Source organism: Sarcophilus harrisii, chromosome 3 (assembly GCF_902635505.1).
Source record: "Sarcophilus harrisii chromosome 3, mSarHar1.11, whole genome shotgun sequence".
In the NCBI taxonomy this organism is placed as follows: Eukaryota; Metazoa; Chordata; class Mammalia; order Dasyuromorphia; family Dasyuridae; genus Sarcophilus; species Sarcophilus harrisii.
In genome coordinates this window covers 546543027-546559941 of record NC_045428.1, presented here as the reverse complement: position 1 = coordinate 546559941, position 16915 = coordinate 546543027, and the positions used below count along the sequence as shown (strand labels likewise).

Genomic DNA, 16915 nt, shown 5'->3' with positions numbered 1-16915 from the left:
ACCGCAAGGTCTCAGCCATCAGGAAAAAGCATCAGTGGGAAGGCTCAAAGTCAGATGGAAGAGCATGGCCCTTGTACTGGCATTTCACAATAGCTAGATGGCTTAGTCTCTGGGCCTTGGAGTTCTGTGGGCTTCCTGTACCTCTCCTCACTGGAGTGTCCCAGAAACAACCTGTATGTGCTGGCCCTTGGGCCTTTGCTTTTACTCTCTCCTTTGCCTGTTGAACACAGGACAAATGCTGTTCAGAAGGGATCTGCTTCAGTCTTCCCTGAAGTAACAAGCTGCTGACCCGTTACTGGGTTTGTCTCTTTTCACCTTGTGCTGGATTAGCAAATCCAATGAGGTGGAGCCAGGATAAGGACTGAGCCATAGACAACACTAAACACATCAGTACTTGGGAAGGAAGGCAAGATAGAAAAGAAGTGGAAAGAAGTCATGGGGCCGGCCCCTGAATCAATCACTCTAGAACACATTAGACAAGATTTAAGTTAAGGCAACAGACTTTAATGTGGTTAAAAATACATCAAAATCACCCCGTCTGTTGTGAAAAGGAAAAAAAATTTAGCTGTTAGCATACAACTTCCAAACCCCATGAGGTCAGGCTGCCTGGACAGCCCACCAGGCAGGAAGCCAACCCCTTACTCTTCTCCCCCAAACCCTGTTTACCCTGCTGTACCATTGGCCGGGTGGGGGTGTTTCACAGCCCCATACCGAGCCATTCTAAGCTACTCAATACAGAAAATGCCCAAGTTTGACCCATGGACAATTAACGCCAGAATGCCATGGTCCAATGGGCTGGACAAGTTCTTGGGACGAGAACCACAGGCCAAAGTGGAGTGTGCATGGGGCTGAATCCCTGAAACAAAAGCCACCAGCTTCAGAGCTCTCTGGGTCCAAGGCTGAGGGGGCCAGGTACAGTACTCTTTTTGGATCACTCGTCCACTGGGACCTGCCCAGGCTCCTTGTGCAACAAAATCCCTTTTCCTGCCCAGGGCTAAGCAACCACTTTAAGAGCCAAAAGGAGGGGGCTGTAGCTTTGTAGAGCTACCAGCAGCAATTCTGAGATTTGGTCACTAGTGGGAGAAAGGCTAAGTAAGAATTAAAAGGGCCCAAGGAGGGTGAAGGAAGCCCTAGTGTGGTTAACTCTTGTTGCCTGGGTAAGCAGATCCAGCACTGAATCCTAAACAGGGTTTACTGGTGTTGAACCAAGGAGTTATCGTCTGTGGCAAGATGAAGCATTTGGACTCATTAGCTCATTTCCCAGCAAAGGGACCCAATGTGGAGGGCTAGAGTCTGCTCCTGTAGTCCCAGGCCTACAGCAGCTCAGAGGTAGCTGAAGTGAGTTGGGCAATGAGTGCCATCTGTGCCCTCTTTATGCAGAGAGAAGTCCAAACGAACTACCCAGACAGCCCTGTGTGGCCTTGGAAGGCAGCTCTGGGCTAGCAGGCAAAGGACAGAGGAAGAAAGGGCACCTTGGAAGACTGAAAAGGAATAAAGGGATAGAAGCAACACAGATCCATCTATTCTACCCCAGAGGTGAGACTTCTTAGGCTGAAATGTAAATGAAACCCAAGTGCTTGGTCAGGGTCCACAGAAATTCCTTCTAGGGCAAACATGCATCCATTGACCAGTCCCATTGCCAGCTCCTGAGAACCCAAGTGTCCCATGCCACACCTTCAGGCTGGCCCTACTAAGACAAGGGATAACACATATAAAGTTTCAGCTGGATGCTAGTCTGGTCTCTGAGGCCTAGGACTCCCCTCGAGAAGGAAATCTAATCCAGAGCCATCCAAAAGAAGTCAGAGCACAAGGGGAAGGGAAGACTATGATGCTGGGAAATAAGGTCTGTGAGAACATGATTTAGGATTAGTCTGCAAACAAGACTTGGTGAGACATGAGACAGCCTCTGTGATGTGGAAAAAGGTGAGGAGGGATGTGGAGAAATCAAGGTGGTTGAGGTCCTCCAAGCCAGTCCCCTTAGTCTACTCTACCCTTGCAGTTTGTGTGGCTCCTCTGGTCCCCCTGAGGCAAAAGGCTGGGCTGCAGAAGTCATCACCCAGCAGCTGGGGCTTGGCTGGTCCTGGGGCACCATTTCCTCCCACAGGTTTGCCTACACCACAGTAGGCATGATTGACAGTGTAAGCGTGCTACCTGGTCAAAACAAGGGAAGGCAAAACTCCCTGGCACCAGGCTCATTAGATGGGAGATGGCTCTCAAGCTATAGATCTCTGGCCCTTTCCAGTAATCACCCAACGGTGCTCTTCTGTCCTTGGCTGGTGTAGAAGCTAATCCAGAGCCAGAGCTCTCGGCCCAGACTCCCAAAGTCCAGGCAGTCACCCTTCAAGCAGCAGGCCCCATGTTTGCTGCTCAGTCAAGGAAGGCAGAGTTGGAGTCTGGCTAGAAATTTCACTGGAGTAATCCCAGGTGCTGGCTGAGGATCATTCTGAGGAATCCATGGAAATGGGGAGGAGGGAGAGAAGGGGGACTGTGATTCTGGGGCTGAGCCGCTATGGGGACAAGAGGCAGCCCTCGAGGCTCTATACAACTTTTGTAGTGATTCAAGCACATCCTGGGTAACGAAAGGGAAGCATCAATCTCTCTCCACAAGGTACAGGCAGGCACTGCACCGACTCAGTTACAGGCCCGAAGCTGTGGCCAAGAGGAGTGGGATTGTTGTAGTCAGAAGGGAGACAGTCTATAGTCTCTTCCAACCTTATCAATTCCTCAGTAATACAAACCCCCCACCCCAAACCACCTCAAACCACCCTCTTTGGACGACCTCTTTTCAGTCTGCTTGTGCTGGAGGGAGAGGCAACTGTGAATCATAAGGCTACTGGGACGCATGGTCTAGTTTGGGCACAAGACTCCCACTAGGTGGGTCTTTAAATGAATGGGCTCTGTGCTTTTGCCTCTCCCCCCTGGAAAACACAGAAACAAGAGGGACAAAGACAGTGCTGTGGGAGAGCTCCATCCTCTCATCCAAGATGCAAGAGCGCGTGTGCACTTGTGCGTGTATACACTGGGACACCAGTGAGTTACGGTCATGGGAGCTGGGAGCGAGGCGAACTGCGAATCTGGGAGGGAGAGGGAAAGGACGACCAGCCAATAACATAAGCTGCCATGACTGGGCAGTCACAGGCGCCACCCCCAGCTGAGCCCTCCAAAGCACAGAGTAGACACATGTCTCTCCCCATGCATTGAAGCACGGGAAAGCGAGCAATCGTTTTATACATGTATGTATATAAAAGTATGGGGCACCGCACACACTTTTATATGCCATATATATATAAAAATCATCTTCAAGAACCTAAATCGCAAAGTGTCAAATGCCTCATGGGCCCCAGCTCTTCCCCACAGCCCCTAAGCCAAGAGGGGACATAGCAGTGGGGCCTGTAACATTCACCAGCCCCCTCCTGCCATCCCTGGTCTTCCCTCCACCAGGGTCTCTAGTCAGCAGAAGGGGTGGCTTCATCAGTCTCCATCTGGCCTGAAACACTTGGGCTCAGTTCTAGGCTCTGGGGGGCAGCCTCTGTGGGACCCAGAGCCCGGGGAGCCTCCGGGCCTAGGCCCTCCACCAGCGGCTCAGCACCGCTGTCCCTCCGAGGGCCTTTGGGGGATTCTGGGGTGTCTGCTTCGCCTGGTGGAGGGTGGGCACTCAGGTCCTGCACCTTCTTGTTCAGGTCGTTGCGTTCGCTCTGCAGGGCCCGGCAAAGCTTCTCCAGCCGTTGAATTTTCACTTGCAGGCCCTCCAGCTCCTTGTCTCGAAGAGTTTTCTGAAAGGAAAAGTGCCTTTTTAGAATTCAGCAGCTGAAGGGTCCAGGCCAGAGTCCCAGACTAAGGCTCACTGCTGGCACCCGGACGTCACTGACATGTTCCTCCTTAGTCTTGAGAAAGAAGCTTTAACCACCACCTCAAGGGGATATGGACCCTGAGGCTGTGCCCACCCCAAATGATGCATTTCACACCATGTCCCCCCGTGCTCCCTAGTGTCTTTCTTTCCTTCCCCATTCTCTTCATATGCTGCCCTGAGAAGCATTTTCCCTGCTGAAGGACTTCCCTCCCTCCCTCTCTCCAGCCTGGGAGTGGCCCGAACCCTCACACACCTCCTCAGCCATCTCCAGCAGTGCCTTATTGCTGCTCTCCCACCGGGATCGGTACATGGTGGTCTCTTTCTCCAGCTTCTTGATCTTTTTGGTCATCTGTCATGTAAGAAATAAAAGGGAACCGTTTACTGTGTCCATGGAAGCAGAAGGGGGATGGGACAATGTGGAGATCAGGTCAATACCCCAAGGCCAGGGAGGGAGTGAGGCTAATTAGGCTCCAACACCAGGCTTTCCTAACCTGCACATCTACCACAAGTGATCAGCACAGCAAAAGACCTGGAGTCTTTCCCCAAAGCTGGTCAGTTTGTCCACATAATTATTTTATCTTATTGCGAAGAATTGGATAATATCCACCTTAACTAGAACATAAAAAAAAAAAAAAAAAAAAAAAAGGAAAAGAAAAGTCTGGCAAAACTAGGAAAATGGCATTTCCCAAAGTAGCGTCCCCAAGCCGGCCCTGGCTCCATGCCAGGAAGAAAAACTCCACTCCACACGTCCCTCTTGTGTCCCCTAATAGCCCTGTGAGAGACTGTGAGCACAGAGAGCCACTTCCATGCTGCAGATGGAAAGACACATGGAAGTGGAAAGTGTACAGTTAATGAACAAGAGCTGTACTTGAGGGACCCGAGTCAGGCCAAAGCCATTACCTTTTCCATTTCCTGCTTAAACGTTGTGAACACTTCGCTGCTCTTGGACAGTGTGTTCTGGAACTCCTCAAACTTCTCTGTGTACAGTGCAAGCTGTGAAGGTGAATTTGGGCATCAGGGCCTGCCGCCTGCCCACCTGTCGCCTCCCACCAGAGGTGCTGCCTCCCACGGGCCTTACCTGCTGCTTCAGGTGGGCCTCCTGCTGCTTCATCAGCTCACACACACGCTGGGACTCCACAGCTTCCTTCAGGAGCTGTTTCAAAGACATGAGAGTCAGGGCCGACATTCAGAGGGGGGAGGTACAGAATGGAGCTTTGCCACCACTGAAGACAACGGCTTTCTTCAGCCTGGGCACAGTGTCCATCTTAACCAAGGCCTTGCAGAGACAACACCAACCTCCTTGTCTCAGACTGCCATACTAACCTTCTTTGTGAACCTGGTGTCACCTCATCTCTAACACAGATGAGGAAACTGTGACCCAGGGAAGGTAAAAGGTAAAAGTTAATGCCTGAACACAGGTTTGGACTCCGAGCCCAGCCCTCAGTCCCTGCCAGGCTTCTCTATGGCCTCAGAGCTCTCCCTGCAGCCTTTCTGACCCTCCCAACCCTCCCAGGCTGAGTCCCAGAAGGCAAAGACTAAGGTTTAGTGATTTTAATTCTTAACATCCATGTTCCCTAGCCACAGATGAGACCAAAGGCTCACGGGATGCCCATCTCCAGCCCTGTGTCCACCTCGGGTGAGCCACGGCTCCCCTGGCTGAGGTAAGGGAGCCTGATCGTCGGGGGGCACTTACAAAATCCTTTTCTCGCTGATGCCTGTCCTCTGCCTCCTTCAGCATCTCCTGGGCCTGCAGGAGCTTGGCATCCACCAGCTGCTGCTGCAGATCCTTGTGTTTGAAGACCTTGTCAATATGCTGCCAAGAGAAGCCCAGGTCATGAGGAAAGGGGGCATAAGCTGGTGCCCAGATGACTGGGCAGAGCCACAAATGACACAGACCCAGCCCAGTCCCGGAGAAGTGGTCAGGCACTCAAGATTAAGTAACACTACCCCTTCTCCCTCTCGGGGGTCTCACCAGAAGAGTCTGCCTTCAAGGCTCCTTCTCAGGTTAGGGAAGGATCCTCAGGTTTCATCATACCAAGAAGTATCTTGGGATAAGGGACTCAAAGCTAGGACGCCTGAATTCAAATCCTGCTTCTGCTTCTACCTGGCCTGAATACAGGGCAAACCAGCCAACCTTTATGAGTTCAGTTTTTGTGTCTGTAAAATGGGTGAAATAACAACTGGAGGTCCTCCTCTACCCCCATCACTACCCAGGCTGGACCTGAAGTAAAGTCCTTTGTACACAACATGCCATGGCTACTTTACTTTTAGGAAGTTGTAGGTGGGGAGGTTGTTATACCCAGAAACAGCAACCTGTGTCCCCCAATTAAGCGCCCCACCATAATCAGGCTGGAACGGTGCCCAGAGGCTCCTTGGTCAAGCCTCCTATTGAGGAACCTGAAGCATCCTCTCTAGGAAGAGTAGCGTGGGACCTCTGTCACTGCCCAAAACTATGGGTGCTCCCTGGTGTCAGGGACCACCCCACTACTGTCATCCCAAGCATGAGAGGTAGCTGGGCTCGGGCCCAGAAGCCGCACCTCTTCCCGCAGCTCATACTGCTCAATGAGCTTCTTCAGCCGCTCGGCCAGCTCCATGTTCTCCTGGCGCAGCTTTGAGTTGCGCTCATTATGCTGTTCCATCTGCAGTTGGATGTCATTCAGGGTCACTTGGAAGTGGGAGGTCACCTCCTTCCTCTTTTCTTCTTCCTCTCGTGCTCGCTGGACACCTTCTTCCTGCAGAGGAGGTGGGAGGACACAGGTAAGGAGCCCACCAGACTGGAGGGAAGGGCCCCCAAACTAGCTGGGGACAGAGGTACAGGTGCACGTTGGTGACCTCCCACTGGGAGCAGCAGGAGGCCTGGCCTCTGAATGACGGCTGGCAAAAGCCTGTGTTTGGCCTCTGGAGGAAGGAAGAACCTTCTCCCAGACTCCCTTGGCCCGGGCCGGCCCTGACCCAGACAGCAGGCTCACCTTGAGGGTCCGGTTGTGTCTCTGAAGCTCCCGACACAAGCTTTCCAGCTTACTGCGGGCCAGTACAGCCCGACTGTGCTCACTCCTTAGGTGTTCTTTCTCTTGTACCAGCTGACTCTGCTTCTTCTGCAGGACTTTCATCTGTTTCTGGGAATTGCGGTGTTCCTCCAGCTATAAGAACAAGGGGGCACAGGTCATGGAAGCAGCAATTATGGCGCTCAACATCTCTGGCAGATAAAGTGAATCCTTTAGGGAGACTGGCCTGCATGTCCCTGCTCCTGACCAGACTATTAGGGACCAAAGCAGCCAGACCTTTTAATCCTTCTCTCCTGGCACTCAGTCCAACCTCTCTCCATTTTCTCCCTTTTCCCCCCTCATTCTAAAATTTACAAGTTGAAAGATGTTGGGTGAGTAACTGAACTTCTGGAATATCAGTTTGTCACCTGTAAAATGGGATTAATACTTACAAAGTATCTTTCTTACAGTCCTTACAGGAGGAGAAAGTGCTTTGAATCCTCAATAACAGGATTAGTGCCCCAAGATGAGGCTGCCTCAGACTCAAAAAAGAACTCAGCACTTAGAACAATGCCATCATGTATAAGGCAGGGGGTACTACTCCAGGCAATGTCCATTACCGTCAGGTCATCCCCCTCCAGAGATGAGGGTATCTGACCTCCCTCACCAGCTCTCATTTCACCCATAACAAAGTAGCCAGAGAAGCTGAGAACAGATATTTCTCATATTCAAAGTTCCAGGTCATGTTGAAAGAAGGAACAGAGTGTTACAGCCCTGGGAGCCGGGCCCATCTTTGTATGACCTTGAGAGCCTTACTGAACTCTTTGAGCTTGCCTTTTCAGCTCTTGAAGAGTAACACCCCCTCCCTCCCTCTATTTCCCTAGGCAGCTGCAAGCAGGGAATGATTCTGACAGAGTATCCAAAGCAAATACTTCAGTGTTAACTGACAAGCTATTGCCCCCAATCATTGCAGATGGAACCTCACCTAGGCCGGAGGTTCACTGCCAGGCACACAGTCAAGTTTACAGCTTCCAAATTGAGGAATTATTTCTGAACGAAAACTTATTCTGTGGTCAGTTCTTCTAGGAATGTTTCTCTTTTCTCAGAGAACCCAGGGAATACATCTAGGAGGATTGCCCACTAGTCCCAACCCCTACTCTCCATGTCTTTCATCAAGGAACCAAAGAGGGACTAACAGAGATCTTACCTTTATGCTCCATCACCTGGGTTTAGCTCCCAGGCTGGTATGTGTTGTCACCCATGTTTCCTCAGGTTCAGACCCACAACTAGGAGCTCACCCACATTCTACAACCCTTAAGAAGGCAAAGAGAGGGCCCAGAACTGACCAGTTCAGCATATTTCTTGCATAATGCAGCCAACTTCTCTTCTGGGGTGCTAAGGGTGTTCAGGGTCTGCATCAGCAGAGTGATCTCCTTCCCTGGAAAGCACAGTGACAAGGGGTAAATCTTCTTCACAAGGGACTAAGGTTGGTTCTCAGCCCCGGATCCACACTCTTGACAATTCAACCCTGAATTCAGACCCAAGATTTGCCACATAGATGAACGGGGGAAGGGCAGCTCAGGCCGCCTTCTTCCTCCTTCCCAGCAATTTCCCCTCATTGATCCGGCATGTTATGAGCAAGCTCAGTAATTTGATTTCCTGGGACCTGTAGATTTTTCCTCTTTAAAGAGAAAACAAGTGGCAGGAAAAGATGGACAAAGAAAAATCCCCACTAGTCTGAGTCATCTGGAGTCTGTACCCCAATTCTACATACATTAAACTACTGTCACTTTTGAGCCTCTAAATCAGACAGGCCAAATGTCAAGTGACATTTATGCCAAATTCTCTTTCTGGGACAGGCAACTGAGGTTATGACTTGCCCAGGATCTCCAAATTCTCTCATCTCTTGAAACCAAATTCAAACAGTTGGGAAGAGACAAAAGTCTCTGACCTCAAGGAGCTTGCACTATAGAGGTGGGGCAGGGGAGGAGATCCAACAACCCCACAATGGTAATAGGAGGGATGTGATAAAACCTTGAAACTCCATGGCTCAGGGGTTTCAGGCTCTTACCCAGGCCTTTGGCCTTCTTTTTTTCCTGGACCCGCTTCTGGTCTCGATCTCCACACTCATCATTTGCCCGAATCTCTTCAACACCTGGCTCTCCCTTGGAAGTTTCCTTCACTCCATTGACTACGGGGGTCCCTGGTTCTGGTTCTCCATTCCGTGCAGAATAATTCCTATTCTTCTCCATCTCATCTGGCTCTGTGTGTTCATTCTGGCCCCCATCATCACCTGGTCCCTCCTGACTACTATCAACACAGTAGGTATTCAGTATGTCTTCCAACTGCCGACTCAGCTCCTCGGAGACATCACAAACTGGCCCTGACTGAGAATTCTTGGTTTGCCCCCCTGTAACAGAAAGACAGGGCAGAAAGTGAATCTAAGAGCTTCATTCAAAGTTTGTAAAAGTTTCCTCCTAACAGTCCCATGAAGTATTTGTGTCACGATAATCATTTTCCTATTTTTATAGAGGAAAGCACAGGCTGAAAGCAGCTGTGTCTTAACTATTGTCACAAAACCAGGAACTGCCAGACCTTAGGTGGCTTCGGAGGTTCCCGATTCCCAACACAACCTTCTTTCTAATTTACTAAACTGTCGTGCTTAATGAATGATGTGCCCAAGAATTTCTAAAGATCTGGCCATTTGCTGACATAGTCTCCCAAACTGGCACAAAAGCCACAGGGAAACCTCTTAAGGAAGTTCCTCAGGCTCTGAGAGAATTCTGTTCCACTTGCCATCTCACAAGGGCACTTCTAAGATCACTTAACTCTAACTCTCCTCGTCTAGGCTAAGGCAACAAGTCATGACACTCCGCGGAGAAGAGGACACGCAGGTTAATAACAAGTATTGTAGCCCGTCTGTCAAACAAGCGTTTCTCGCGCAGGCCCGCTGCCGGGGACACAAAGAAAGGCCCGCGAGGAGAGGGACCCCGAGCGAGTGCCCCCCTCTCTGAGCCTTGGTTTCTACGCGAGTAAAATAATTTCAAAGCATTTTTCACAAAATGAGGAAAAGGGTTCTAGGCTGCCCACAAACTGCAAACCTCCCGCCCCACGGTGCGCGGTTACTGGGCGGGCAGCGGCCCGGGGCCATACCGTCGCTCTTGTCCTGGGCTTGGCTCTTGGGCCCTTCGGCAGGCCCGCCCGCCCTGGGGGCGGGGGCGCCGGATGCCCCCTGGCTCTTGGGCTCCGGGGCGCCGTCCGGCTTCGGGGCGGGGGCTGCCCCGGCTTCCTGAGGCCCCGCCCGGGCTTTGGCTTTGGCGGGGCTGGCCGGCAGCTTCGAAGCGGCCCCCTCTTTGTCCCGATTCTTCATGGCGGAGTCGGACCCAACCTTCCAGAAACACAAACACAGCGGCTTAGGGCTTCGGGCCCCGGCTTCTGGCCGGCGGCCGCCCCCGAGTTTCCGAAGCCGAACTTCCCCCAGGCCGGAAGCCCTCCGGGCAGCTCCAAGCCTCCCCCGGAGGGATGCTCCAGAATCGGGCCCACCGGGGGTGGGGGCGGCGCGCGAGCTCCCGGAGAGCGGGGCCCGGCGCGGGCGGGGGGGCGTGCTCGGGCGGCCTAAGCCGGCAGCTTGGCGGGACTGGACGGGGGTGAGGGCCGGACGTGTCCTCCCGCCCCGTAGCCCGGGCCTAGTACCCAACTAGGAGGTGCGTCCAGTCCTGGGCTTCCCCCCTCGCACGTAGCTCAGGCACGCTCAGCCCCGCCTTCCAGGGCGGTCGGGGGAGGGGCACGACCCGGGAGACCCCAGCCCCACATCCCACGTGGGCTCCGCCCCAGAAGGCCTCGCGCCCCTCGGGATGCTCGCGCGCAAGCGCGCTGAGCACCCTCGCTCATGGCTCCCCCTTTCTCCAGCCAAGGCCCGAGGTTTCTCCCTCCTCTTCCCGCGTCCACGCGCTCCGTACCGCGCGCCCCTCCCGGGCCTGAGTCAGACGGGCTGCGATCCCGCCGTGTCCCCACTCTCTTCTCCCACCGCCGCCTCGGCCGATCTCCCTTCTTCCTCTAATGCCGATTCCCTCCCCCCTCCCCCAAACAAGACGCGCTGCGTAGGGATACCGGCTCAGGCCTCACACCGGAAACGTCGAGCAACGGCTGCTGCTGGAAACGCCCGCCCCCTCCCCAGTCCTGGCCAATCAAAGGCCAGAGGTCTCGCTAGGCCTGTCGGGAAGGGTGAGGCGGTGGTTGCTTCAGCCGAGGGGAAGCTGGTCACGGATGAAGTAGGAGGAGGGAAGGGATGGAGACTACATGTCCCGACATGCTTCTCGCTGAGGATGGAGAACCAATCCCAGCATGCAGCGGGGCTGAGCGTTTTTGCTCTCCCTGCTGGAGGGGGACCGAGCAAATAAGTCCCTAGAAACCGCAGGATCTAACTCCTAGACCTACAAGCATCTACTGAGCGCGGTCACACGCCGTGCCCGGTGCTGAAAGGCAAAAACGGAGCACTTTTTCTCCCTCAGGGGGCTTGAATTATAATGAAAAAGAGAGCGTGAAGGGGGAAGCCCCACCCGTAGGCTCCCCTTAGGGAATGTAAGCGAAGTAAAACAAGACAAAGTTTATTTAAAAAAAAATTAAAGCCCTTCCACGTTCAGTCGTTGCAAAAAGACCCTCACCCTATCTTTGACCCGGACAATTTGGAAGTAAACAAGCCCTCGCTAAGACCTACTTAATCTGCCCCGCGCTGGGCAAAGCACCGCCCTGGAATATGGCTGCTGCCCTACCACGCTCCTGGTACAGCTGAGCAAAGCGGCGAAGCCTTCCGAGAGTCCCGCTGGGGTGCATTTGAACTCCGATCTTCCTGTCTCTAGCCTGCCACCCAGCGGCAGGCGATTTCTGGGGCGGAGCTGGCGCAGAAGAGGCGGGCGGAGCCGGGCTTAGCGGCTCGGAGATAACGGACGTGCGGCGGAGGAGGGCAGGAAAAAAGAGGGCTCGGGACGCTTCGCTTGGGCATTGGCAAGAAATGAGCGGAGGGTACTTAAAAGCGTCCGTTAGCCGGGTAGGTGCAGAGATGAGTGCCAGGCGTGCCAAGGAGGGGACGAGGTTTCACCGTCATGCTGCAGAGAATCAGGAATGAGGCGCAGAAGTTTGGCAATTTGGAAACAGCCGTTTGGGCGATTAAGGTAGCAGCCATAGGGTGGGTATTAAGGAATAAAGTAGTGAAGTCACTAATTGTAGGTGGCTTTTTTATTTTAAAGTACGATCTGATGATTTTTGTTTTTGCGTCATATACATTTTTAAATTATTTTTTTTCAGCAAAAAATCTCTTTTCCCTTTCTCCCGTCTTCTCTCCCCAAATTAAGAATGAAAGGAAAAAAATGAAAAAAACAAAACCATTCCCTTCATGATTTCTTACAGCGCAATGCAATAGTAATCTATTACTGTATTACTATGCCATAACTTCCCAGTGAACGCGCAGCTAACTCTTCAGGTTCCGATTCTTTGCCATTTCAAGAATAAATATTTTTATACGCCTTTATAGCTTGTTTTGCAAACAAGACTTAATAATCCCTGTCCTAATTCATATGTGGTTCTATGGTAGTACAGAAAAAGAAGATTGCTACATACCCATCACTGTGCTAAGTTCTGGGGACATAAAAGTGAAAACAATTACTGCTCTCAAAGAGCTAACAATCCAATCTACTTTGAATTTATTGTTATATAGTTGGTCCGAATCTAATTTCTACCAGATTGATTTCCAGTTCTCCCAGTCATTCTTGTTAATAAAAAAAGTTCATGCTTGGAGGTAGTAAACCCTCAATACGGAATTAGTGAGTTAGTTTTGGGGGCAATAAGCATTTTATAATGCTCCTATGTGTTAGGCCCTGCGCAAAACTCTTCCAGATAGATGTTACTAACCTCATTTTTCAGTTGAGAAAAATAAGGCAAATAGGTTAATCGACTTATTCATGGTCACATAGCTAGAAAGACTGGATGTGAACTCAGGTCTATATATGCTATCCTGCGTGCGGTTACCCCTTCTATCTCTTCCCATGGGAATGAGGCTTCCCCCTGCTGTTAACTCTGGGAAATTAATCCACACCTTATCTTGTCTGATCTTAGACTCAGGACATCGATTCCCACCATTTTTAAGCCATGTCATTAAGAATGTATTTTCTCTCCCTTCCCACTCCACTTTTAAGTTCTAGCTCCCTCTATCTTGTCTCCCTCATTCTCTTGTCCAACCAACAAGTATTAATAAATACTCTAAATTATAATTACTCTACACCAGGTGCTGTATATTAGGCTGCTTTGGGGAAGGGTTTCTTTGTTTTTCCTTTCATTTTTGTCATTGTATTAACCAGTGCTTCACGTGATGCATGAAGGCTTAGCTCATGACGTAGATGTGGTTATTCATTCACCCAGTGCCTATGAGACATGGCGGTGACTTCAAAGACCTAAGATTTTGTTCTTTCAATAAAAGGCCTTTTCCGTTTCTCCCAGTTGTTAGTGGTAGGTACCCCACCCTCTCAGTAATTTTGTATTTACTTACTTATGGATATCTGTATTTTATGTCTCTATGGCCAGATGTCAGCTCCTGCTCATTTTTGTTTTGGTAGCTTCATTACTTAGCACAGGGCTAGCACATAGGATAGGGACTAGCCCTATGATTCCAGAGACATATGAACTCCCAAGTGAATAAATGCCCTCTACCAATGCAGGTCAGCACCTCTCCCTGCAAACTATGGGCATCTGGAGTTGCCCAGAGCATTTGCAGCTCAAGAAACTTGTTCACAGTCACAGAGCCAGTTTCCACTGCTCCCCATTCCTAAAATAAAATCCCTCAATTATGTTTAGAAGAATTGCACATGTTTAATTTATATTGGATTACATGCTATTTTAGGGAATAGGGAGGGGGGGAGGAGAGGGAAAAAAATTTGGAACACAAGGTCTTCCAAAGGTGAATGTTGAAATCTTTGCATGTATTTTAAAAAAAAGCTATATGATAAATGTGGAAATATGTATAGAAAAAATGCATTTTTAACCTATACTGGATTTCTTTTTTTTTTTTTTTTTTGATATCCAAGTCCTATTTTAATCTGAGCAAGATCTACTTCTACAATCTTAGCTCCATAAAATTTTCCTTTTTTTTTTTTTTTTTTTTTAAGTCTTATTTACAGGTTATATGTATGGATAACTTTACAGCATTGACAATTGCCAAACCTCTTGTTCCAAATTTTCCCCTCCTTCCCCCACCCCCTCCCCCAGATGGCAGGATGATCAGTAGATGTTAAATATATTAAAATATAAATTAGATACACAATAAGTATACATGACCAAACCGTTATTTTGCTGTACAAAAAGAATCAGACTCTGAAATATTGTACAATTAGCTTGTTTTTTTTTTTTTTTTTTTTAATTTAATAGCCTTTTATTTACAGGATATATACATGGGTAACTTTACAGCATTAACAATTGCCAAACCTCTTGTTCCAATTTTTCACCTCTTACCCCCCACCCTCCCTAAATGGCAGGATGACCAGTAGATGTTAAATATATTAAAATATAACTTAGATACATAATAAGTATACATGACCAAAACATTATTTTGCTGTACAAAAAGAATCAGACTCTGAATTATTGTACAATTAGCTTGTGAAGGAAATCAAAAATGCAGGTGTGCATAAATATAGGGATTGGGAATTCAATGTAATGGTTTTAGTCATCCCCAGAGTTCTTTTTCTGGTATAGCTGGTTCAGTTCATTACTGCTCCATTAGAAATGATTTGGTTGATCTTGTTGCTGAGGATGGCCTGATCCATCAGAACTGGTCATCATCTAGTATTGTTGTTGAAGTATATAATGATCTCCTGGTCCTGCTCATTTCACTCAGCATCAGTTCGTGTAAGTCTCTCCAGGCCTTTCTGAAATCATCCTGTTGGTCATTTCTTACAGAACAGTAATATTCCATAATTTTCATATACCACAATTTATTCAGCCATTCTCCAACTGATGGACATCCATTCAGTTTCCAGTTTCTAGCCACTACAAAGAGGGCTGCCACAAACATTCGTGCACATACAGGTCCCTTTCCCTTCTTTATGATCTCTTTGGGATATAAGTCCAACAGTAACACTGCTGGATCAAAGGGTATACACAGTTTGATAACTTTTTGAGCATAGTTCCAAATTGCTCTCCAGAATGGTTGGATGTATTCACAGTTCCACCAACAATGTATTAGTGTCCCTGTTTTCCCACATCCCCTCCAACATTCCGCATTATCTTTCCCTGTCATCTATACTGGATTTCTAGTCTCCCCTATCTAGGGAAGAAGGAAGGAAAGAGGGGAGGAGAAAAATTGGGAACAAGGTTTTGCTAGGGTGAATGTTGGAAATGCTACATGTATTTTGAAAATAAAAAAAGCTATTTAAAAATGAAAAATAAAACGCTATTATAAAATAACATCACTTTTCATTTGTATCTCTCAGAATCTTGTTTTCCTTCAAAATCTAACTCAAGGGTTACCTCTTCCATGAAGTCTTCCTGAGCAAGAGCAAGAGCATTTCAGATGTGGCAGAGAGTCAGTGCTAGCGCATGGAGACAAGAGGGAGAATGTTGTGTGGAAGCAACTCCAAAGAGTCAAAGGAAGCTGGATTGGAGAATGCAGAAGAGTAAAATGTATCAGGAGACCGGTTTTGTATCTTTAGGAAAATCACTTTGGCAGCTATGAGCAGAATGGATCTAAAGAGAGATTTGAGGCAAGAAGACTAATAAGGCTATCAAAACAGTCAAGGCAAAAAAAGAAAAAAAAATTAGAGGAAGTAAAAGGTGATAAGGGATTGAACAAAGGTGGTAGCTCTGAATGGAGAGAAGAGGCATTTCTGAGAGAGATGAAGGTAAAAATGACCTCACAGACCTATGTAAAGTATAAACATGGATATTGATATGTAAACTATAATCAAATCATACTTTTTTTTTTTTTTTTTTTGGTGCAGAAGTGGAACAAAAAGAGGATCCAAAAAGCCTTTTGTACCTAAGGCTGTTCAGCCCTTTTCCATGCCCTAAAAAAAGAAGGCAGCAGGAATCAACTGCAAAGGATTAAATCATTTGAACCCTAAAAACCCCTTGAAGAACACGAAGGAGGGCAGGGAAGGGGTGGCTAGTTGCCAGCATGTGGATAAACCCAGGACCTTAAGATGGGGAGTTAGGTACCATGTAATCACTTCACTGTGTGGATGACAAAGGGAAATGACTTGCTCAAAAAAAAAAAAAAAAACAAACCTACTACTAGTAACGGAGCTGGAATTCAGACTCTGATTCCCTCATCCCCAAATACAGATGTGCCCTACAACATCATGTTGTACGATACAATCCTCGATAGCTTCACGATTACCACTGTTTCCTGCCTGGTTCTCATATTGACACTAAACTTCTCGTACATTTTTGGATTGTTAGAGAGGAGTTCCTCTAGCCCAATGCTCATTTTATAGGGGAGAAAATAGAAACTGGTGGAGGGGAGAGTGGAAATGACTTGTCCAAGGCGACACAGCTAATGACAGAACTGTGACTTAAAACAAGCTGGTTTGAAACAAGCTCCCCTCAGATCTGGAAAGTACCTTGTCCCTAGTGGAAGGGATATTTTTTCTTGAAGTCAGGATTCTCCTTCCACACTTCAATCTTTCATGGATCTATACTTCAAGGGGATGGAAAAAGTAAGTTCTGTCTTAAATCAATTGGAGTCAAGCAGAAAATGAGTAAGTTGGGAGGATCCTTTAAGCCTGTATAGTATTTTTCTTTTTTCTTTTTTAATAGCTTTTTATTTACAAGTTACATGCATGGGTAATTTTACAGCATTGACAATTGCCAAACCTTTTGTTCCAATTTTTCCCCTCCTTCCCCCTACCCGCCCCCATGGCAGGATGACCAGTAATTGTTAAATATATTAAAGTATAAATTAAATACAAAATAAGTATACATGACCAAACCGTTATTTTAGTGCAGTTTTTTAAAACTTAACCAAAAAAAAGTGCTCCCCACTGGGTAGGGGGAATAGCTGAATTACACTAAGTGTCATACAGTAAGCTAACCGCAA

The 16915-nt window shown here is 48.5% G+C and overlaps 1 protein-coding gene and 1 long non-coding RNA gene across 4 annotated transcripts; one reads left to right on the top strand and one right to left on the bottom strand.

Annotated features, from left to right (window-relative positions):
• Window positions 1–488: 488 nt before the first annotated feature.
• Window positions 489–11040, bottom strand: TXLNA (taxilin alpha). 3 transcript variants are annotated; one of them, XM_031962276.1, is made up of 11 exons: window positions 10945–11040; window positions 9988–10222; window positions 8906–9244; window positions 8181–8272; window positions 6820–6990; window positions 6388–6582; window positions 5544–5663; window positions 4929–5003; window positions 4751–4843; window positions 4104–4199; window positions 489–3773 (listed from the first exon to the last, which is right to left on the bottom strand). In XM_031962276.1, the coding sequence occupies exons 2-11, from the start codon at window positions 10202–10204 to the stop codon at window positions 3447–3449; spliced, it is 1725 nt and encodes a 574-aa protein (XP_031818136.1). In that variant the 5' UTR covers window positions 10205–10222; window positions 10945–11040; the 3' UTR covers window positions 489–3446. The 3 variants fall into 3 exon arrangements, with proteins under 3 accessions (XP_031818136.1, XP_031818134.1, XP_031818135.1); XM_031962274.1 differs by lacking the exon at window positions 10945–11040 and adding an exon at window positions 10794–10943; XM_031962275.1 differs by lacking the exon at window positions 10945–11040 and adding an exon at window positions 10528–10612 and having other exon boundaries at window positions 2370–3773.
• Window positions 11041–11080: 40 nt separating this feature from the next.
• Window positions 11081–16110, top strand: LOC116422788. The gene is made up of 3 exons (XR_004233327.1): window positions 11081–12019; window positions 15312–15719; window positions 15819–16110. It is a non-coding gene; the product is annotated as an uncharacterized LOC116422788 (long non-coding RNA).
• The last annotated feature ends 805 nt before the right edge of the window (window positions 16111–16915 follow it).

What these genes read in the sequence shown, in the direction of transcription:
- TXLNA (XM_031962276.1), bottom strand. Translation starts at nt 10,204, where the DNA reads ATGAAGAATCGGGACAAAGAGGGGGCCGCTTCGAAGCTGCCGGCCAGC. An exon ending in AAAGAAGGCCAAAGGCCTGG is followed by an intron (nt 8,273 to 8,905) that starts GTAAGAGCCTGA and finishes TGTGCTTTCCAG; the next exon opens with GGAAGGAGATCACTCTGCTG. An exon ending in GACACAACCGGACCCTCAAG is followed by an intron (nt 6,583 to 6,819) that starts GTGAGCCTGCTG and finishes CCTCCTCTGCAG; the next exon opens with GAAGAAGGTGTCCAGCGAGC.